Below are 23,182 nucleotides of genomic sequence, written 5' to 3' on the forward strand. Positions count from 1 at the left end.
AGGACGTGCAGCTGGAGCACAGCTTCATAAATGCAGCCTCGCAGGTAAAAGCTGAAGCATCCACTGAGTCCATGTCAGGTTGTTAGACATGAGGCGAGCGAGCGCCGCGTTTGCTCGCGCCCTCCGCCTCCTTCAGGAAGTCGATCTTGTCACGTTTCCTGTCACGTGGGCTGTGAGCGCTGCAGCTTCATGCTCCGGCCTGCGGGCGTCAGCGTTGGTTTCTCTGCTCTGATGGCTCCGTACTGTGCTGTGGGTTGTACATAAACACTAATTGATTCATTGTGAACATCAAACTAGTCAAACTACACTACAGGATCTCTGAATGTGCCACCAACAGGAATCTGAGCTACATGTTGACAGCAGCTGTAAAACCTGGACTACAGGTACGACGGCCGTCGACGCCATAGAGTAATGATTAAACCAAAATGGCCACAACACTGTGTGATCGAAGTCATTCATCAGCTGAGTCTTGACTGTCCGTTCATGACTGACTTCATGGCTTCTCTCTGCTTCTGCCTCACGCAGGTCATCACATTCAGGGCCTCCTCTCCACGTTGTAGCTTTCAGCTGCTTCTCCTTCCGCTCATAGGGTGATGGTGGTGTTCCTCGTACCGGTGTCACGTTCTGGCAGGTGTTTCCAGTAACTCATAGTGGAGCAGCATCACAGCTGAACACAGTGAGTCACTGCTCTCCACTTCGTGTGATGTGACGACTGATGTGGGTTTAGGCCCATCCTAAACAAACCCCGAGCAGAGAAGACGCGTCGGACGCACGGGAGCTGCTCCACATCTGCCAGACGTGGTGTCTGTCACATTATGCAAATACGAAAATCTGAATCTCTGGTTTCTATGGCAACATGACAGAAACCGTCTCCTTGTGCTAATAAGACGTCTTGTGCACATCTGCCATTGTTTATGAGCTTCCTCCAACCTCCACCTACCTCCATGCTGATGCTGAACCTCACTAAGTGACGGTCCAGGATATTTTAATTTGTAGCGTTTGCTTCATGCAGATCTTCAGCTCGGAGTCACATGTTGGACAATAGCGTGGATGTTGCTCCTTCACCCACTGGACATAAACGCAGCATAAAAAGCGTGCCCTCGCTTTGGACGTGGTTTCAATACAACAAGCCAACAAGCCAAGCAAATGAGGGGACGCCCACAGGTTTATGATCATGCAGACGAGTGATAAGAGCCACAGACCTGCTGCATTTTATCAAGCTGCGAGGCTCAACTGTGGGAATAAAAGATGGTCAGAGCTGCAGCTGAGGTGGTCGAAGAACGACCTCTGCATCAAAAACACCAAAAAGAAGAAAGAATTTGTCCTGTTACTTAAAGCACTCATATGTTTTTTACAGAACACGTAAGGTCAATGGGTTCATGACCATGGAAATTAACTGGCTCCGCCCCCTGAGTGATGTAGCAGAGTGGCCGTCCAATCAGGGGCCGTCTTGCATTGATGCCAGAAGCTTCTGTGAGTCCACCTAAAAAGCCTTCACGTACTATTTTCTACGTTTACTACAAACTGAGAATGGAACTTTCACGGAGCACAAGCAGAAGCTGTTTGTGTGTGTGGCTGCTGTGGCCTGAGGTCTCACACGCGGACGCTCCTCCTGTGGCCCTGACTTTTTATTGGTGATACTTTGTTTGAGGGTTGTTTCTGTTTGTTCTGGATCACAGATGGACTCATGTATTGAGAGTAAATGGTTTAATTTGTGGCTTATTGGTCGTATATGGACATGTTTGTTTAATGTTTGCTGTGACTGAACCGGGTCAGTACATTAGTTTATTTACATTCGCTGACACCTGAATGTTAGTGTGTCACCACGTCCTGTTGATCAGGTTAAAGCTTGATGGAGGGTGATGAGTTCACTGCAGATTTATCTGTTAATATTATGTGTTTTTTTATTTTGTGAAATACCCAAACTTAAACAAAGTTAATGTCAATGAATCTTAAACCATTAAAAACAAAAAAATTCAGAATTCCGACCCTGAGGTGAAGGTCAGAGTCATTGCAGACACCATGGAGTTATTTACATTTGCACAGTTGAGCCCGACGTTAACCAAAGTGCCTTTGTTCCCGAGCGCTGGATGCAGCGTGGAGTCTGGTGTGACGGTCTTGTGCTCTGGTGCGCGGCCAGCGGCGCTTCTCCAACCACCTTTTGGCAACTCTGCTCTGTTAATCAATGTGAGGCTTCATCATCTCTAATAAAAGAGAAAACAGTGAAGCTGCTTTTGAGTGTAATCCAGACAGTAATTACACACTCACCGCAGCAAAATGGGAGCAGTTAGTGCAAAAACAGGATTTAGATTAGTGTGGTGGTTTGTGAGGTCGGATTTTAGGGCCTTATATTTTGAGCTTTATATTAAAACGTCAAAATAATATTCTGTAATTTTATCGTGATTGGTGGACTAATGATTTATTTCTGCACCAAAACTGAAGGCTGCTCAAAGATTTATGCTTCAGTTACTGTAAGTGTTTTTAAAATTCCTAGTTCAGCTTCCGAGAGGCTCCTCATGGTTTTATTCTAGACTCACCGGCCACTAGATGCTTCTATTGTTGGTCTATTTTATTGTCAGGTGTGGACGCCAACATGACTCCAGCTCGTACTATGGCCTCAACAATAAATACACTACACTGATTTCAATCTTCCTAATGTTAGAAACATTAGAATTTCTTAATCTGTCTGGTGCTTAAACCTCAGGTCTCACACACATGTTTAAAACCACAACACACGTTATTACAGCAAGTCAGAGCAAACACAGTAGTAAGTCAGCGCTTGACCCTCGCTGTCACGACCAGTCAAAGGCCCGAGATAAGTCCAGGACACAGAGGTGTTTCAGGACAGAGGTCAACGCTAACTCCAGTAAAACACAGTGAACCAGCTGCTAAGAGGCAGTAAACAAACGTTCTACTAGCAGCACAAACACAATGGCCGCTTACAGTAGGTGTATTTCTAATAAAGGTGTGTCGACGGAGCCGAGCCTGCAACACAATGAACTACAACCCATTCATTTGAATACACTATCAGATATGTAAACAGGCTTCTGTTATTGTGCTCGTTCTCCCCCTTATCGTCTGCCTCAACATTACCATGCTTGTCTGAGCATTCAAATTGTTTTCAACAGGCCATTTCCCTGGTGATACTGCAAATACACAGAGTCTGGATCACATTCAGATTGTAGGTACAGCAAACTGACTCCTATAAAGACTGCAGGTGCATAATGCAGCAAGGAAACTCGAAAACCCCACAACATGAACACATCATGATGCAATGTGTCACAAAACCTCCACATGGTGAAACCCCAGTGACACCTGAAACAGAAGGGTGTCCTGAATTAAATTAGCGCTCATTTAGTGCTGAGTGCAACACGGACAGAAGCCATCGCAGTAGAATTATAGATCATTATTTTAAAACATCATTAGGAGCCATTAAGCTGTTAAAAGCATCCGGAGCTTGAACTGCAGAGTTTTGACTTTGGACCAATTGCTCTAATTATCTTGAGCGTAAGTAGCTTCTGGTGTATTTGTTAAGGTTTCATTATAGAGCATATACTGTCACGTGCATGAAATGTGCCAGAGCTGGTTAAGATAGCAGCCAAGCAGCTGGGAAGACAGTTGGGGGGGGGGGGGGGGGGGGGCTGCCGCTTTAATGCTGCTGCTTTCAGAGCTGCACGGACATTTGCGCTTCGTAGATTAACCTCTTTGAGTTCCTTTTATCCAGGCTGTGGCTGGACGTTGGACCAAGTGGCAGAAAATATGGAAGAGAAAAGCAGGAGGCATTTGTTGATCTTCACAGCGTTACACACAGCATTGAATCCACTCTCCATAACGGTCTTAAAAAATAAAATAAAAACAAAACAGGAATCACTAAAGGTGATGTCATAGTTGACAAAAGACACCCTCCGACCTCCAAACTGTACTTTTCTCAAAAACACGAACACATATTATACCGTCCAGTAGATTTGTGAAAGCGTCACAATGATCACAGACGCACTGTGAAAATTCCGAGCACCTCAGCGGCCCGTGAAGGCGTCAGCGGCAGCTCTCCTGTTGCTCTGAAAGGAGGCAGGCCGGTGATTTTCCACTGCCGCTGATGTCTCCTGGTCCCCCGTTTTAAGAGACAAAGGTCAGAAAGAGAGGCTTATAAATAGGCTAAAATATAGGCTACCGACGCGTCCAGCCCTCAGTCGCTGTCACGGACACAGGAGGACACGGACAAGAAGAAACGGACAAGGGACCGCGCTCAAAGGACAATAAAAGGACAAAATAACCCCGAGAATCACATCAGCAGAACAGGTAAGCGGAGAAAGCGGAGTCCCTCCGCACACGTCCACGGCGGCGCCGGCGGACGTTAAAGCGACTGCGTGGCTCTATTACAGCGCTCTCATACGGTGACAGCGAGCGTAGTTTTCGTGTGGTTGTGTTTGCAATCAATGCGCAGCAATTAAGAGGAGTTTGCGCGCGTCCAGGGCTGGAAAAATCAATTAGCGCCGCTGAGTTGTGTTAACTGGCGGCTCCGTGCGCGCGGGATGCGGAGGCTGCGGCTGGAGGAGGAGGCGGGCTGCTCCCCGCGCGCTCGTGAAGGATGACCGGAGGATCAGATGCAACACGAGGACGGCCGCCGTGCGACGAGCCGCTCCTCTGCGCGCGCGTGCGTGCGTGCGTCAAGTGCTTCCTAAAGGATGTTTCACTCGAGCGGTGTTCGTACGCACAAATGTGGCGATTGCTGATATTTACGTCCCGTGAACGCGTCTGTTTCTCTTTTAACATTTGTTTCTATTTTAGCAACCGGGAACAAAACTCAAAATTCGCGCTCTGAGTTTTCTTAATTCGATTCCAAATTTAAACAAGAAAGGGGAAGTGAAGCTGTCAGAGGCGGAGATGTGTCGTTGAACAGTGTCCGCTGTGTCTTCAACCACGAGCCCCTCTCTCTCTCTCTCTCCCTCTCTCTCTCCCTCTTTAACTTTTTCGATAAGCGTTTTCTTTCACCAACCACTTGTTGTGACAATGAAAGCGGGCCTTTAAACGTCAGAGCTGATTGTAGTTGTGGATATTGTGAGTGGGAATAAACGGCGGTGTGTGTCTTGTTGACACGTTATTTCGTGCATTTACGGTGCAAAGGTGCAACATTTCGTCCCTCTTTGTTTTTTAGACTTGTTTTTTTCCGTAGCGGCTCCATTTAAAATAACCGTTCATTAACAGTGTTTCATATTCATGCAGAAGTTGCGTCTCATATAATTGCTGCCACTTTAACCAGCAGCATTAGTCTCCTCCTGAACTGGATTCAGCTCCGTACTGGTGGTCGTCTGGGCCTCACGACGGTTCCGTCCGTCTCCACCTCCTCGTTGACGTCGCACCTCCGTTCCGCTCTTGTGTCGCTGAGATGCCGCGTGACGCTGCGTTTTGCCTCCTGCGCTGTGCACGGTGTGTCTGGATGTGTGTGAGGAAACCGTTCCAGGCGCGTGTTCGCCGCAGCGCGTGCGGCCGCGCTCGCGGACACACTGCAGCTTTGCTCGGGTCCAGCTCCTGGCGGCCCTGTTTTCCATTGAGTTGCCACCGTGTGCGTGCGTGTGCGCGCGCGGGTCAACGCTCACACAAACGAAGCTCAGTGAAGTGAGCGGCTTTGCAGGAGAAAGTGCGTGTCCTTGACTTCAGGTGTGGATGGAGCATTAACGCGCGTGAACCACTGACCCACATTCACGCCGCGCGCGGAGCCATCGGCGTCTTAAGTGTCATTAGAGCTGCTCCATTAATCTTTAATGATTTTGTCTCACCGTGTTTGAGCTGCTAATAAGTCTGGTTGATGGATGTCCTTTATGGAGGCTGCTGGGCGCTGATCCACGCAGGTACAGTCAGAGGTAATTTAATCAGACCGACGTGTTCAGTCGGCCTCCGCTGTCGGGTCCATTCGGGTCCATTGAACAGAACACAGAACATTTGGGTCTGTTTGCTTCCCTTTGCCAACACCATCGTGCTCCAACAGCTGATGAGAAGCATTTGAGGAGCTTCAGTCTGAGCGGGTGTGGAAGAACTGGACTCCTCAGCAGGTGCATGGTTCCACAGGTGCAGACTGGGTTTCAGCTCGTAAAGTTCCACCACAGCGGAGGACGGAGCCGTCGGACCGTTGCTTCAATCAGACGAGACGCGTTCTTCACGAAGCTAAATGTCTGATGGATGTGAATGAACCAGGTTTCCTCTGCAGCTTGTGTTTCTACGTCCCCTGAGCCCAAAGTCGTCAGAACCCGCTCCCTGTGATCCCTTCAGGCTCTGTCGGACACGGCGGATTCAGCCGCTGCATCGTTGTCCTGTTTGGCTCGAGGTGCAGAAACACAACTTGTTGCGCTCCTTAAATCCTGGTACATGTGTAGATGTTGTGTAAATATGCAGCCGTTTGCTAACGAGTTCACCAGAATGATGAGCAACAAGCGTCATCCAGGAAAGGCTGGAAAACGGGCCTTAAGATTTAGTTTGAATTCAGATGAGTCCTGATTTGATGCTGCTGCACTTTAAGCACCATCTGCTGGCAAACGTAGAGCAGTCCTTTTTCTTTTTAGGTGTTTTATGAATGTCACCTGATTTATGACTCAGACCTGATGGAAATCTACCGGAAAACCTGCGGTAGAAATCCAGTGGTACAGAACCGACTGATCACGAAACCAGCGAGATTCTCCGTTCACTCGCTTCTCAAACGTTTTTCTCTTTCGATTCCTGTGCACTGAAATCTCATGCAGCATTTTATTGAATAATCACATCTGTCATTTGTGTGACTAGATGCCAGTTCTTGTACTCGTTTCTCCACTAAGTGGCCAGTTTATTGTGCTGCTGACTGAAGGAGGATGAGAAGGGCTTTAATCGCTGATCAGCCACTGGAAATGTGCACGGCCTTAAAATAGGCCAGTGTCTTATGTAAGAGGTTAGAGTAAAGTGTGTGTGTGTGTGTGTGTGTGTGTGCGCGCGTGTGTGCGCGCGTGTGTGCGTGTGTGTGTGTGCGCGTGTGTGTGCGCGTGTGTGTGCGCGTGTGTGTGCGCGTGTGTGTGCGTGTGTGTGTGTTGGACCGGCTGCAGTCTGAAGTCAGCACATACATGTCCAGTGATGTGACGCACACACGGCACCAGACAATGAGTCTCTGTTTCACACGAGCTTCAGCCGGGCTTTAAACCCACCAGGATCCAGTGCCGTTCCCACGACCGGCGAATAAATAACTGCGTTTCTACGGGTCTCGCTCGCTGTTTACTGCCTTCGAAAGTTCGCTGGAGACGCTGAGTTTGCTGATTCACGTGTGAAACGGCGTGAGCGGCGCTGGTGCCGTGGCAGCTTCCATTTTTAGCGCCTATTTGGGTCAAAGTATCTCAGCGCTTCATGAACTAAATAATTGAACGGTGAAATGAGCAGGAAAAGCAAAACGGACGTAAATCAGGTGTTTTGTGCCCTAATTCATTCAGATTCCTCCTCTTTGTTGGTATCTGCCATATTAAAAGCTGACGTGTCCCCAGTGAAGGTCATGAGCTGCAGCAGATTTCTCAATATTTTGACTTGGACATGTTTGTCGATGACGCTGTAACTCCTGTGTCCTGTGTCTCAGCATTGGATCATTATCAGTAACAGACGGTGTTCTTTCCGTTTCCTGTCTGAATAAAAGGCTGCGTTGAAGTCTGTCGCTGCTTGTTATTAGCGTCGATCAGCAGCTCCATTATCAGCCGTGACCATTAGCGTCCACTGATGGGAAGGTTTGCACAGACGTGATGAAGCCCTGTCCGTCCAAGCAGGAAATACTTCTGCAAGTGAAGCGAGGAGGAGGAAACTCGGTGTCGGTGTGAGGAGTTAAACAGTAACTCAGCTCGTGAACTCATTAACTCGTCAGGTTCAGATTCACTGACGCACAGTTTCTCTTCAGTAACAATGTGAAGAATGGACCGCGTGAACGTCGTCGTAGGAAGGAGGTTCAGCGGCTCTGGGAGTGAGATGTGGACCGGTTCTGTCCACACACAGGAGCCGCGTTTCCTTCAGAGGAAGGAACCTGGCAGAACCTGGCCTGTGTAAACGCCTCCGACCAATCAGACGCCGAGTCAGCGAATGGCAGAGACGAAGGAGGAGCCGTGAGGAAAGAGACATGACTCAGACTCTGCCAACTGTTATTAGGTGCATGTTCCCCATCGCCACAGTCCCATTTAATACAGAAAGCCAACGTTGAGCTCCAATAGTCTGTTTCTGTTAGAACCACTTGCATAAATGCACATTAGGCGCCGAGGGCCGTCTTAAAGCATTTACTGTGTGACAGCTTCTGATTTAATGAACCTGTAAAACCCGCGGTCGGCTCAGGATCTTTGCTAACAAGTTGGTGTGTTGTGAAGGTGCCGGCCGGTGATTACAGCATCTGTAATAATGGTGATGTGGGAGTCAGCAGCCAAAGGTCTGCTGGTGGTGTTCTACAACTGGATGGCTTCAGTAAACGCTCCATCGCCGTCCTGTCTCAGGCAGAATGAGCTGAGAACCAGGGAAGTCGGGACTCGTGCACCGGCTGCTGTTTGGAATCTGAAGGCAGCTGATTGCAGCCATAGCTGGAAGAGAAGCGTTGAAGCTAGTTAACATCTCTCCTCCAGAGCTCTGGGCTCATAGACACTAGATCATGTTTTCAAGCTGATTTCCTGAGGCAGAGAAGCTGAATGAAGCTGCCGTCATGGCTCTCAGGTGATGTTTGCATCGGTCTTTGCCCAAGGGATGTTGATCTCATCAGATTACTGAGGCAGTGGTGATGGCCATCAGTGGAATCTGCCCTCACTTGTTTTGGCAGCGAGCGTGACGCCAGTGAAGCCAGACGTGAGGCTTTGTGGTTGTGTAATATTGTGTTGGCTTGCACAGTTTACATGACTGAGGGAGGCCTCGTTCATCTTCAGCAAACCAAACCACAACACTCAGAAGGCAGGAACCCAGACCGCTCCAGGCCCATGAGCAGCTCCCTCATCGCATATAACAGCATCCATGGACGAGCTGAGCTGCAGTAACGTAACCATCCACTAGGGGCAGAATGAGCTTCTGTCCAAGACTTTAGACACAGTTTTATGATGATGCAAAACTTAGGGCTCTAAAATGATCAGTCACATTATTACATGAACTCTAAAAATGGTTCAAAGTGGCATTTACAGCAGTTGCTCTACTGCTTCAGTGGCTTAACCCAAACTGAGAAACGACTAAAACACAGAAAAAGGGCTGTTTGTTCAGTCCAACAGGAGGAGCAGATGTTCGGCCTCCGTCTCTGTCTTTACTGGACCTCAGTTCTTGAATCTGTCTGTGTTTTCACAGAATGGCTCAAAAAGAGAAGCTTCAGTGCCTGAAGGATTTCCACAAAGACACTCTGAAGCCGTCTCCCGGTAAGAGCCCAGGCACCAGGCCTGAAGACGAGGCCGAGGGCAAACACCCCCAGCGCGAGAAGTGGGCCAGCAAGTTGGACTTTGTTCTCTCTGTAGCTGGAGGGTTTGTGGGTTTAGGGAACGTGTGGCGTTTCCCATACCTCTGCTACAAGAACGGTGGAGGTGAGGCTGCAAATACTCCTGCAGTGAGAACCAGCCGCTTCTTCTGATCGCTCTGGCTTGAATGTCTTCCTCTCTGTTCACCTTCCCTCCTCCAGGTGCATTTCTCATCCCCTACTTCATTTTCCTGTTTGGTGGAGGTCTCCCAGTTTTCTTCCTGGAGGTCGCCCTCGGTCAGTTCACCTCTGAGGGCGGCATCACGTGCTGGGAGAAGCTCTGCCCCATCTTCACTGGTAAGCGGCACCTCAGTGAGCTTTCTGAGTTCATCAGCAGCCTCACATAACAATCACCCACGACACGGATGATTTCCTTTAGAGGTGGTGGAGACCCAACACGGAGCTAAAAGGTTCAACGACTCAGAATAAACGATGCCTTCAGGCTCAAACAAATAGTCCGTGATATAAAGTAAGCAGTGAAATGTCACATGTTTCGAAGGAAAAAGTCAGTTGTTTAAGGTCAACTCCTCCTAAAATTTTTGAACACACCTGTAAATGAATGCGCTGATTAAGCGCGAGTGTATGCTTCATTTGGCTTGTTCTTTATTGCCGCTACTGGTGAATGGATCAATTAGAAATAACTCCAACAGCATCTCCTCCAGCTCCACCCGAGCGCTGGACGTCCCCTCCAGCCGCTGCCCCGTCCACGGGAGTCCTCCCTCGCTGCCTGAAGGCCGGGGCCCGGTGTCGACAGCCTTCCCCGTTTCCCACAGCTCTGTTGTTTTTCACAGAGGCTCGGCTGTAATATAAGGCTGAGTCACAGCAGACTCCTCAGTCCGACTGCTGAGATTTTAGCCTGCAGCCGTTACCAGGCAACCAGGCTGCACTCGTACACCAACACACGGAGCCTCTGTTCTGCGTTAACCTTTCCAGCTCTCACCTCGTCTCCTGTGAGAACCTGGCCACATTCAGAGGCATCAGACACCGGACCGAGGCTGCGTCTCAGCTCTTTGCTGGGCGTCTTCCTCCTCTTCCATTCCAGCTCCTTCCGTCATTCTCGTCGTTTTGGTTTTCTCACTTCCTCCTCTCCTCCTGTTCACCACCAGCTGAATAAGGTTAACATATTCAACACTGTGCATTCGGCTGCAAGCAGGCATTATTTTAGTGTTCCGTCTAATCGTCTAATGTCCACGCTGCCAGTTCATCTTTGGCAAATGTAATTATCATGGTGACAAAAGGTTTCATTTTTATTCTCTTGATTCCACAGATTCACGTTTGTTTTACCTTTCGGACACATTATCTGCTCAAGGTCCAACTCACGCATGCACATGAAGACACGCACGTGAAACACGGGTGCACTGTCCCAATTGCATGTTGCTACGGAAACAGCGAGGCCAAACAGGGAGATGACAGAGAGATCTGAGGTAGACTCATAAACATGAGAAAGAAGTAGAGATGAATCACAGGCAGCGAGAGGGAATCGTGAACGTGGAATAAAGAATTAAAAGGCAAAACGAGAAGAGCAGAAAAACAAAGATGGAGAGAATCATGAAAAGGTGAACATGAGACTTGATAGTTCAGATACCAGAAGCCAGTTCAGGAACTAGAATATAACCTCTGCCTGAATCAAGAGCAAACGGTTGTAAGGTTTTATTTTTCGTACAGGAGCTGAAATGCTTCTCGGAACGCGATAATTAACTCGGTTTTCGCTAAATGTCTCATCAGCTGAAGGCCTTTAGTGACGCTTGGTTTAAAAGGCCGACTCTAAATGGATTTGCTCTTAGAAATATTAAGCCTACGTATTCTCTTAATGCAGCACTTAGTGCGTCTAAGACAGGAGCCTGCGCTTCGTCAGTCACTGCCTAGAAAAGCAGCTTCATTCTGAGGAATGAGGAGGAAATACCTGCTACTTGTGCATAGCTTAGTTTTTTGTTTTTGCAGGTTATCGGTAGATGTCAACAGCTAGCAAGGTCAACTAGCGAGAGTGAACTTGAGGTCGCGTCTGCTGAGCAGCGCTGCTCTGTGGGTGTGTTTCTGTTTGACTGAGCCTGTTCAGAAATGCACATCCTTCATTAGGACGTGATGCGTGCTTCGCACTCTGACACACACGCAAGCAGACGCTCGCAGATGGCGAACGAGACGGAAGACCTTCCTGTCGGATCCATGCACACACACACACACACACACACACACACACACACACACACACACAGATGGTCGTGACGCTGAAGGACATTAATTTGGATGAGTGGACCCTGTCGGCTACGCGTGCTCCACCGACACCCATTCACAAGTACTAATACACTTATGAGTGACCAGCGGCGACCACGAAGCGTTACTTAACCTCTACCCTCAAACCTAATCCTCGCTCCAGTCCTGATCCAAATCCCAAATCCTACACCTGTTCTCATTTTGGGGGATTTTCTTATCTTCAGATCCTAGTGTAGTGGAGACAAATGCGAGAACACAGACCTGCGTGCACTCACTCTATTCAGCATTTACCACCAACGCAATGAAACACAGCTGGCTTTGAGTGTCGTCAAGTAAAGAGCAACTCCAACGATAAAATAAAACTGAGCAATGGAGGACGTTAACTCTGACGCTTTTACTGTTAACGGTTAATGATGGAGAAAAAAAGCATCACCTGAAAGTGAAAGTAACACTGGAACGTATCCGTGCAGAGGATGTGAAGGTCGATGGGAGGAAAACGTCTGTTGACCTAGATTTCAGCTTCTTATATTGATTATTTTTCTTTTTGACACCGTCGCGTCCTGTGTTCTGACCAGTGGAGACACTACAGGGACTAATACGGTCAGAGCTCTGTTTTACTTTACTTCTGAGGAAGTGGAAAATGTCACGAGGAAAAAGGGAAGTGACCCTGTGACCTGAACCTTCGGCTGCGTGTGATGTGTATTTGTCATTAAAACTGCTTACGTGTTTGTATTAAAGTCATGGGAACCAGTGTGTCGCCTACGACGCGTTGGTAAGTTGGAGCATCATCTCGCTGACCTTTTGACCTCTCCTCCTCCTCCTCCAGGTATTGGTTACGCCTCTATTGTGATCGTGTCCCTGCTAAACATCTACTACATCGTCATCCTGGCCTGGGGCCTTTACTACCTGTTCCAGGTTGGTTTGCAGACCTTGACCTTCACTCATTTGTATAAAAGCTACCTTTTATAGTGTAGACGCATTAAAGCTGAGTCTGAGTGAGTGTGTGTGTGTAGGTGTGTGTACCAGGTCAAACCGTGCTCGGCTCATGCTGCCATGTCAGAAACATGTGAATATTACATAACAATGACTGTCCACAAGCTAAGTCTAAATATTGCCCAGCATGGACATCGTTTTGTAACCGACTGATCCATATATTTAAACCAAAGAGGCCTAAAACCTAAGACCCACAGAGCTGCTGATTCTGCCGTCACCATGTCCCAACGTAACTGCTGCACGTTCAATGCTCTGCGTCCCAGTGTTTCCAGCCGGAGCTGCCCTGGGCCAAGTGCAACCAGCCCTGGAACACGGAGCGCTGCATCGAGGACACCTACCGCAAGAACAAAACCCTCTGGGTGGCTGCCAACGCCTCCAACTTCACCTCCCCCGTCACAGAGTTCTGGGAGTGAGTTACATAAGAACACACACTTGCATAAGCGCTCCTGGTTCCCATTGTTCTGGTCACGTGACAAGTTAAGGTGCCACCGTTCTGACGGTTGACATGAACGGATGCTGCTGACTTCACCAAAGGCCATGACATCAGTGACTTGGTCCTTGCTTAGTTTGGCACACGTTCATCTTAAATAAATCACCGTGCCGTCAGCGCCTGTCGCCATGTTTTAAAGCTTCGTTTTCTACTTGTTGCAGACATAACGTGTTGGGTATCACCAACGGCATAGAGGAGATGGGTCCCATCAAATGGGACCTGGCTCTGTGTTTGCTGCTCGTCTGGGTGATCTGCTTCTTCTGCATCTGGAAGGGAGTCAAGTCCACTGGCAAGGTAATTGTGTGAGTGACTGCTGCTGGACACGGTCCTGCCGCCACAAAGCCTTTGATCCTTCAGGAGGAGACGAGAGCTGACTTGTCCACTTTTGTCCCTGTAGTGTGATGCCAGAAACCATCAAAGGGTTTTTCTCTGTGGTCAAGACTGAGAGAACAGAAAGTGTTGTGTTTAAAATAGGAAGGTGGGATTTCTTATTAAAGCTTTGGTTTGAGAGGTTCCAGCTTCTTTTCCTGTTTAATAAGGGAGAAACTGAGTTCCAGAGTTTGGTTCCACCTCTAGCACGCTGACTTTGTCCTCCTGAACTGCGGGGGGCGCTGTCATAAATGCTGCTAACATTAGACGAGGCGGAAAAATGTATGTACGTGCGTTACAGCCCGACACTCTTTGGCCAGAGATGCAGCCAGAACTAATAAAATTAGTGTTCCGATCAGTGTGAGCACTGCTCTAGAAATAACAGATCCCACTAACACCAGGGAGCGTCTGTGGTCTGTTCTAACGTCCAGGCTTCACACATCCTGATGACACCAAACTGTCCAAATAACAAATAAACCCTTGTCCTCCTCAGGTCGTCTACATCACAGCCACATTTCCCTTCGTCATGCTCATCGTGTTGTTGATTCGTGGTGTTACGCTTCCTGGTGCTGCTGAGGGTATCAAGTTCTACCTGTACCCTGACCTTGCTCGCCTCAAGGACCCAGAGGTAGGTGCCCCGTGCTGCCTGAACCCAACCTCATCTATGGCCCCAGTCATTTCTTTTCAGCTCATGTTTCTACTTGTCGTTGAACATAATAAAGCATGCGAGGCATGAATTGTTTGGTTGTGGTCGGTTCTGACCCAGGAGGTTTTCTTTGCTTCCACTGATTCATACAGACCCTGACTTCCTTATGACTTCCTTGCGTTATTTGCTACCTGAACCCTCAGCAGGCCTCAGCCTTTCTGTCCCCCCTTGTCTCTGTGCTAGGTGTGGATCGATGCCGGCACCCAGATCTTCTTCTCCTACGCCATCTGCTTGGGAGCCATGACGTCTCTGGGGAGCTACAACAAGTACAAATACAACTGCTACAGGTGAGGTGATCGTTTCCAGTGAGGGGATTAGCGGTAGGGGAGAGCGGGGCTGAAGGGATCCTTGTGTTCATTAACAAATCCTCCTCATGACATATGTGTGACATAGGGACTGTTTGCTGCTGGGAGCCCTCAACAGTGGTACCAGTTTTGTGTCTGGCTTCGCAATATTTTCCGTCCTGGGCTTCATGGCACAAGAGCAAGGGGTGGACATTGCTGATGTGGCAGAGTCAGGTACGAGGGTACTGTAAAGGCAGCAGTGATGGTGGGCGCTGCTTGCTGGTCAATGAAATAAACGTCGTAAATATGAAGGAAAACGGCAACGAACGGGCCAATACGTTCACACTGCATTCATTGATTAAATACAAATGACGGCATCAGAATGTGGAAGTTTCCTCAATCAAACACTCCCCGACGGAAGCAGAGCGTGAGGACGGAGCTGTGAGGAGGCGGTGTTTGGTGTCTGACGCGTCTGCGCTGGAGGTCTGTTCTCTGCATGCGACGGCCTGAGCACCGGGGTTGTGGCTCCTTCACGTTGTCTTGGTTGCTTATGAGTTGTGTTTGAAGGTTCGGCAAGCTTCTTTTGCTGTTTAATGTGATCTGGTTAGTCTGGGAATATTAGAGTAGATTCAAAGCTTCTCCCATTGGCTGAGGGCGCGTCTCACTTCCATAAAAGACAAACTGCTTGTTTTATAAACCCTAAATCAAGGTGCCTTTTGATTAAAATGAATAGTTAGGTGTTTTTGATGAACTGCTGGAGTTTCCTCTTTTTGTGATTTAAGGCATTTTCATCAACTCAAGTGAGATCCAAAATGGAACGTGTTTTTGTTTTGCTTAAACTCAAACTTGAAGACGTCGCCAGCACCAAATGTGACACTGTTAAAATCATCCAGTTTGATGAAAGCAAATGCAGCGTAGCATCCACTCTGTTGATCACTTCATACTAGGTTCGTACTCATGTCAGCCCAGGCGTTGACCAGCCGATACGCGTAGGCCAGGATGGGGTGAGCAGAGCTGGATGCAGCTCCTCATCCACACAGTTTAATTACTTTAATCCAGCCTCTGAGACAACGTGTGCATCTCCTAGTCCAAGAACAGGCCAGGTTTACGCGTTCCACCAGCAAAGCTGTGAAAGGCCAAGGGTCAGAATGTGCAGATGAATGACTTGATGTGCAGCACAGAGCAGCGTGAGCTCTGGGCTCCTGCTGCCGCATCTGTTGAGTAAAAGTCGCAGCTCAGTGTAGTCAACCTTATCACCACTGGACACGGATCTCTCCCACATCCTAGGTTGATACAAGAATTTCCCCTCTTGCTAATGGACCTGGTTCTATTTTTGGAGTCAATGTGGTGTTTGGTTGGATGCCTTGTCAAATTGTTATCAGAAAGAGAAGTTCTTCACATCCTGTTATCTGCTGGTAGCTGTTACTGCTGCTTCCTTGTTTCCTGACTCTTGTGTTTGAGTGCAGCATCAACTGGGCTCTGAGTCCATTCGCAGCTTCAAAGGATTCGATTCACCTTTTCAAGCTGTCTATTAACTAGTCCACATAAGCTGCATTGTGTCTGAAACCGACTGCTTTATGTTATCTAATATATTCAAATTGGTTTATAGCGTTCTTCACCCACTTACCTCCACAGAGATGCATTATATACTTAGAACCATGTTTGTTGTTTGACCGGGCTTGACATAATGTGTCATGAGTTGTTGTTGTTGTCTTTTTACACAGGAAGTGTAAGGTAAGTAAATAAATATGCTTTAGACACACGTGAAGACATTTCTTGCCGAAGCCTAGTTTCAAAAGCAAACAACAGCTGACAGACATTCCTGTGAACCTCCTCTTTCAGGGATGCAGATCAGACGAGCCTGCGACGCGAAGCTAACGTGTCCCTCTGTCTGTCCGTGACCCCCACCCCACCCCCGCCCCCTGCAGGTCCAGGCCTGGCCTTCATCGCCTACCCCAAAGCTGTAACCATGATGCCTGTCCCCACTCTCTGGGCCATCCTCTTCTTCGTTATGCTGCTGCTGCTTGGCCTCGACAGTCAGGTGGGCTCAGCGCGCTACTGATTAACTCTCCACTGTCGTTAATGTGTTTCCCATAAACGGAGCACAAGCACTTTCATGCTGTGACTAGGATGTAGTTAATAAGTTTTCTGACCTCGCCTCCCTGCAGTTTGTGGAGGTGGAAGGGCAGATCACGTCACTGGTGGATCTGTATCCGTCCTTCCTAAGGAAGGGTTACCGCAGAGAGGTCTTCATCGCTATCATCTGCTGCATTAGCTACCTGCTTGGATTCACCATGGTTACAAAGGTACAGCAGCCAACATGCAGTATATTAGACAGAACTCGCTGCGTTTGCTGATTTCGCTTTGGGATCCGAAACAACAGGACTCAGACATCTATTCGCGTCGGCCCGTTGGGACGTGACAGCGACTATTTATATTGTCAAGTCATGGGAACTCCCCTCCCACCTCCGAAATAGACGCAGCCGACCTGACTTGGCTTTTCCAAATCCTCCTTCTTCCTCCTCATCTTCTATTTTTGTCTCTGTTCCCTTGTTTCTCATCATTTCTTACTCGTTTCCCTTGAGTCGTCTCGTTTGTGTCCCCCCCTCTCTCTTTTCTGTCCTCACTCTCTGAAACGATTCTCCTTAAAAACTTTGTATAAAGGACTAATGCTAGAAAAGTGACCAGTCTAGTTGTCTCAGTAAAATGATGCTTTCAATACAATGAAACCACCAGTTTCACTAGTTTGGCTTTTGACCAAACGCAGCCTGGTTTGACAGGAAGTCTGCTGTGGGAACAGCAGGGTTTTTTTTCCTCATCTTCAGTTTATAGCTGTGAAGGTCTGTGGCAAATTTAAGTTTCAATGAATTAGTCGTACCTCAAACTTGTCTGATAATGAGATGAGTCTGTTTATCTGTCTCCCACCTCGTCCATTCCCTTCTCTCAAACCTTCCCCACTTTTGTCTGTTCCCACGCGACATTCAACCTTCCCTTATCCTGCGTCGCCCCGTTCCCATGACAACGTCTTTTTATTGCTGCAGGATCCTGCTTGTGTTTAGGATTCCCATGATTGTTGCCACACAGTGACTTGCACATGTTCGCTGACAGCCGCCTGCTTTCTCTGCAGGGTGGCATGTACGTTTTCCAGCTGTTCGACTACTATGCAGCTAGCGGTGTGTGCCTTCTGTGGGTGGCATTCTTTGAATGTGTAGCTGTTGCCTGGGTTTATGGTGAGTATACGAACGCTTTAACGATTTAAGCCGTGTTATTTAATTATTTACTGGTTGACTGAAGTGCATGAGAAACAAAGGCATCTAATGTGTGTCGTGTCTTGGAGCTGGATGTAACGTCTGCTTGAATTTTCATCGTTTCGAAGAACGCCTGCTTGAAGACAAATGACCCAGAAAAGCAAAGTGCTTAGGAACATGGGAACTAACTGCTCCGATGCAGTAATTAGCTTTGTGCCTTACAGGACTTGAGTTTGATGAGGTCAAAGATGTTTGCTTTATTCCTTTGTGAGACTGGCTTTAAACTTTTTAAACTTTAAACACTGAAGCCCCTTGTTACTAAATGCAGGTGTCGTTTTGCTGTTTGTCTCACTTCACTGTTTGTATTTAGGAGCATCATGAATGTGACCTTTGCTGTATATGAAGCCGTAGGACGTCCTCGTGTTTCCCTAACAGCTGAACCTCTTGTGTCGTCCTTGCAGGCGTTGATAATTTCTATGATGCGCTTGAGGACATGATTGGCTATCGACCAAATGCTTGGATGAAATGGAGCTGGACTGTTATCACTCCTTTACTGTGCATGGTAAGAGCTTCACTGATAAAGGTCGCCCATCATCTCAGCACGGCCTCACTGAGCATTTCTTTTTTCCTCTGAGCCGTAGAAACGAACATAATCAACTTTTATTGAGACTATTGTTCTTGTTCCTCTTCAAGGGCTGCTTCATCTTCTCCTTGGTCAAATACAAGCCATTGACCTACAACAAGGTCTACGAGTATCCGGACTGGGCCATCGGAATAGGCTGGACTCTGGCCTTGGCCTCAATGATCTGCATCCCCATGGTGGTTGTCATCAAGATCATCCGGTCTGACGGGCCGCTCATTGAGGTGGGTCCTGAGTGTCCAGCGTCCTGAATGCAGGTTGTTTAAGGTGATCTCGTTCTCCAACATTCATTCCATGCTCTGCTCTCATGCAGAGGATTAAGGCAGTGGCGGCCCCAGTCCGCGGAGGGGCCAGCTCCCGTCCGGCAGAGCTCACCTACTCCCTGGACCCCAATGGGAACAAGGGCCTCCTGCTGAAGGCTCCCACCCACACTATCGTAGAAACCATGATGTAAAGGAACGAGGTGGAGGGTCTCCATGAGGTCCCTCTCCTCTCCTGTGATGTCCTCTAAAATGATTTTAAAGCTAGCTAGCTTTCTGTCTGTCTGTCCGTCTGTCTGTCTGTTTGGTGGACTCATAGGGGTGTAAACGTTCCAGTTTCAAATCTTTAGGAATACAATGCTGTTGGTGGTTTTCTTCAGAGGGCAGCAGTCACACTTCAAATCGATTTCTGAATTCCTCATAAGCTAATGTTTTCTATTACTGATTTTCATCCCACACATGTCTTGTTTGAAAGGCAGCGTGTCAAATTAGCACTAACTATTTGTTCTACACTGGTAGCTTTCAGTTTGACTATGGCTACAGTTGATAAAAAACCTATGATAAAGGTGCCCTGTGTTGATGGAAGACCACCAAACAGTATTTGGGGACTGTTGTTGAGCAGATGCATCTAACTGAAGACATGTGCCATAGGGTTCAACTTCTGTTTATTCTCCTACGCTGTGTTGAGTAGAGGCCCAGGTTCAAGACCAAGGAGCAAGTACAGCTTTACTAACAATGTGCCGCCATTGGTGATAACATGCCTCGTCCTCTGAAGAGCCACCGCTGCACATCAGTCCCAGTCAGGAAGGAATATGTACAATCAGGTCGATTTATAATTAATTAACTATAGACCAGAATCTTTGAAAATGCACCTTAACAAACAAATCCCCATCTTCCTCATCCAAGAGCAAACGCGGTACTTTGACCGTCGGGGAACCGGCTCCTGCACAAAGATGAAGGTTTCTGAAAGGATTTGAACTGTGGTGGTGGAACCCTTGAATGTGTTGTCTTTGGTGTGACGTAAAGTGGTAGCTACTCAGTCTAACTATATCTATCTCTGTCCTAGACCGGTTTACAGTTCGTTAGTGACTGCACTAGACACTCCTGGCTTTCAGTGTTTGAATTTGTTTTATTTTCTGAGGAGGAAATGACGTCAGTACTAGTTTTTCCTCTGTAAATGTTTTGATTATTTTATTAAGACTATGATGTTATTGGTATTCACTATTGATGATAGTTGCTGTAGTTTTACAGAAGAAGTAACACTTCTTATATCTGGTGCAAATACTAAGCTGTTACTGGAGTCCTAGCTTTCCATCGGCAGTCACTGTAACACGCTGGTTCTCGTCATGCTTTTCCCTGGTGTCGGTCCTAACGATTTCTCACTCACTTTGTGTCGGGGGTTAAAACGTTTAGCGCTGCGGTTGTGTGTGGGAACATTGCAGCATTTATAGTTTTCCTCTTCTGCAAAAATGGGTGACAGTATTTATTTAATTTGGAAGAGTTGGGCCACAAAGGGGGACAATTGACCGGTCGGTTGGTTCCCATGAATAAGAACAGAGCGTCCAATCACAGCAGTGGAGGCGCTCGTTTAGACCCACTGCGTCCAAATGTGCGCAGCTCACAGCAGGTTCGACAGGCACAGACATGAAACATGGCGTCAACCACGTGACACAGTAACGTAAGGTCGGTGTCGGTTCGACTCATCCATCCGTTTGTTTTGCCTGTGGAACCCAGCGTTTCGCCTGAACCGCTGCTTCACCCTGGTCTAAAGTCACCTTGTAATGGTAGCAACCAAAATCCTGGTTCTCCTCAGCCTGACTTCACTGTAGGTCAGAGAATGATTGTGGATCAAATGGGCAGTAAAGGTCCAGCAGGAAAGAGTCGCTGAGCTTTTATTGCACCTTATTTGCACTTGGACTTCATATCAACCATAGAGAGAATCACTGCCGTCTGACACCGGGCCTTTGAACGGCCTCAGCCGGAGACGCTGGCGGCGGCTTCACCTTTAAGTGCTTCAGGCTCCGAAAGCAGAAATTGAATCTGACCGTAAAGTTAAGACGCATCAAACCCAGTTTGACACAGTCTCGTTTCGTGAGCGTCTGAATCGCAGTTCGTTCCACTTCTTCATCCAGACACAGTTCATATCATTAAGAGCAGACATCTATTTTCATACAGTGAACTTTTCCTACGTGTCGTCTTTGTAACGCTGCCATTCAAACTCTCCATTTTAATACTGATACTCTAAACTTTTTGTACACATCTGGTTCGTGATTCCCTTGAAGGTTCTTTGCACTAATGTAAGATATTTTAATGCCAAAAGAAAGAAATCCTCAGTTTCCTTCCAGTAAGAACAATTAGTGTCAGACATGTTTTTATAAATTGTGACATTTCAGAGCCTGAGTATGTTTTACTTTTCATTTTGTCTGTACAGATTTTATCAACACAGCTGCAAAAATTCGAAAATGCACAAATGACAAATAAGGATAAACTGTTAAACCTTTCAAATTAAACGTTCCTTCTCTCTGGAGGGAAACATGGACTAGAAATAATTAAGTAACTAGTAATGAACTAGCCGTCATTGATGTTTTGTGTTGTGTAGTTTCTTTTGTTTGTAGCCATCTCTCATCCACTTACTCCTAAACCCTGTGTTAAACTAAGCTAACAGAGGTGATGATTTTCCAAGAGTATCAAAGTTTTTACCACCGAATGTTGAAATGTGAAAGTCACCTGAAATGTAAAATGTCTCAAAATTAATTTTTTAGGCAGAAACAAATAGTTTATTTTTATCTATCTTGTTTTACTGAATTCCGCAGTTTCTTGTTTTTAATTGTCTGTCACTTTTGCCTTTGTATTCCAAATATAGTGTATTTGAACCTCTGTCATTGGCGTAACGTATAACCGTCAATCAAAAAGAAAAAAGCTACAGTACATGTTATGTGCAATACATTGTAGAATACTTTATTTTTTCTCATGCTGTTTCCTTTAAAGTTGGTACCAACCTGCCTGCGAGTCCTTGAAGAAGGAGGTTTTATCCTTTGGGTCCATTTAAAGACAAACCTGCCACAAAATGTTCTGCAGTGTTTAACTAAACCAAACTAAACCACTGTTTCCTTTTGAGATTGTGTGGTTTAAAATGCACTGAACACTTGTTGATTTCTATTCTGCCACATCAAACGGAATCTCCTCGTGTGATTTGAGTTTGGTTGACAGTTGCGTGTGTGAGACGTATGTGAATCAGTAACACTGCCACTAAGCCCAGCGTCCCTCTGCCTTTTCTGCTCCCGCTGCTGCTGCGTTGCCAAAAGAACTCCCCAAAAGCATCGCTTCGCAGCGTTAATCTGTCCAGTGTGCGACGCATCGGCTCGAACCAGCACCTATGATCTGTCAGTCTCATTCCCACACAGGAACAAACACCTTGGAGTCACTGGGTGCTTTTGGGAAGAATGCACCGGCAACACAAGCAGTAACTCCAATGGAACCCAGATTAGAGCGAACCAAATGTGGGCTTTTCTGTTTTGAACCTCATGCAAACGTTCCATCCTGCTTGTTCGGACATTTCTATCCAACCTCACGCCACCAAACCTCCTGCAACCTTTGTGCTTTATCTAAATGACCAGACTGCATCTGCACAGAAATGGACGAACACGCGGCTCCAGAAACGGAGCGTCTGCTTCTGTGGCCGATGTGACATTTTAACATCTGACCGTCTTTTGTGGGATGTGGTTGCAAAGGTAGAAACCGGGCTCCATTTTCCAGCATCCTCCTTAACGCCACCCAAGGTCTTGTTTAACTTAAGCGTTTGCCTTGTTTGGACGACTCTATTATTGAATCTAACGGCTGTAGAGGCAACTTTCCATTTTCCGCTCTGCATAAATAGATCTGGGCGCTAGGGCCTCTGGGAAACGGAGCCCGCTCGTCCTCGCTCTGAGCCCGGGCTCCAACGCCGCCGCCGTCTTTCCTGCATTACGCCGTAAACCAGCCCTTCCTTGTTGAGAATGTACACGGGGAAATGTTTTTTTAATTCTTGTTGAAGAAAAAACATTTTTAAAGAAGAATTTGAAAGGTTTTATTTTTTATTTCTATTAATGACCTGGATGTTAGAAAAAAGATTTAAAAAATGTGTTTGAACAGGTTTTACAACTTTTTTTATTTCTTAATTAAAAAACTGTCTTCAGAAATCGAGTGTTTGTGTGGATGATTGTTCAGGTTCACGCTCCAAACTCGTGGGTTTTAAATCCCCTTGACAACATAATAAACTCTAATCCCTCAAAGCTTCTAATACATGGTTTAGGTATTTGAGCCGACACATGAGGCTGATTGCGCTGCTCACTGCTGCCAGTTTGCATTGAATGTGTGGAATGACTTTGTAATGCTGTAACTACCATAAGTGATCTGGCTCCTTATTAAACTCTAAAGTCTTAATGGGCCATGAAGAAGTTCAAGCTGTGTGATGGAAACTCTGCTGCAGCAGTTTACTATCGTATCATAGTCCTGCTTTATGATCAACAGTAATGT

At 47.1% G+C, this 23,182-nt stretch overlaps 1 protein-coding gene and 1 long non-coding RNA gene across 2 annotated transcripts; both read left to right on the forward strand.

Annotated features, from left to right (window-relative positions):
* The first annotated feature begins 246 nt into the window (after window positions 1-246).
* Window positions 247-1,988, forward strand: LOC129604173 (uncharacterized). The gene is made up of 2 exons (XR_008694846.1): window positions 247-383; window positions 526-1,988. It is a non-coding gene; the product is annotated as an uncharacterized LOC129604173 (long non-coding RNA).
* A 2,054-nt stretch (window positions 1,989-4,042) lies between these two features.
* LOC114855226 (sodium- and chloride-dependent taurine transporter-like) lies at window positions 4,043-22,845 on the forward strand. The gene is made up of 15 exons (XM_029150192.3): window positions 4,043-4,299; window positions 9,304-9,533; window positions 9,629-9,763; window positions 12,504-12,592; window positions 12,934-13,079; window positions 13,322-13,454; window positions 14,023-14,157; window positions 14,419-14,522; window positions 14,629-14,753; window positions 16,448-16,560; window positions 16,688-16,825; window positions 17,647-17,749; window positions 18,229-18,329; window positions 18,461-18,631; window positions 18,721-22,845. Exons 2-15 carry the CDS (start codon window positions 9,305-9,307, stop codon window positions 18,859-18,861), a joined length of 1,863 nt encoding a protein of 620 aa, XP_029006025.1. The 5' UTR covers window positions 4,043-4,299; window position 9,304; the 3' UTR covers window positions 18,862-22,845.
* Window positions 22,846-23,182: the final 337 nt, after the last annotated feature.

Source organism: Betta splendens, chromosome 5, assembly GCF_900634795.4.
Source record: "Betta splendens chromosome 5, fBetSpl5.4, whole genome shotgun sequence".
In the NCBI taxonomy this organism is placed as follows: Eukaryota; Metazoa; Chordata; class Actinopteri; order Anabantiformes; family Osphronemidae; genus Betta; species Betta splendens.

Excerpts from the sequence above, each read along its gene's own strand:
- LOC114855226 (XM_029150192.3), top strand. The coding sequence starts at position 9,305 with ATGGCTCAAAAAGAGAAGCTTCAGTGCCTGAAGGATTTCCACAAAGAC. Across the intron at positions 18,330-18,460 it reads TCACTCCTTTACTGTGCATG|GGCTGCTTCATCTTCTCCTT; the intron begins GTAAGAGCTTCA and ends TTCCTCTTCAAG. Across the intron at positions 18,632-18,720 it reads CTGACGGGCCGCTCATTGAG|AGGATTAAGGCAGTGGCGGC; the intron begins GTGGGTCCTGAG and ends GCTCTCATGCAG.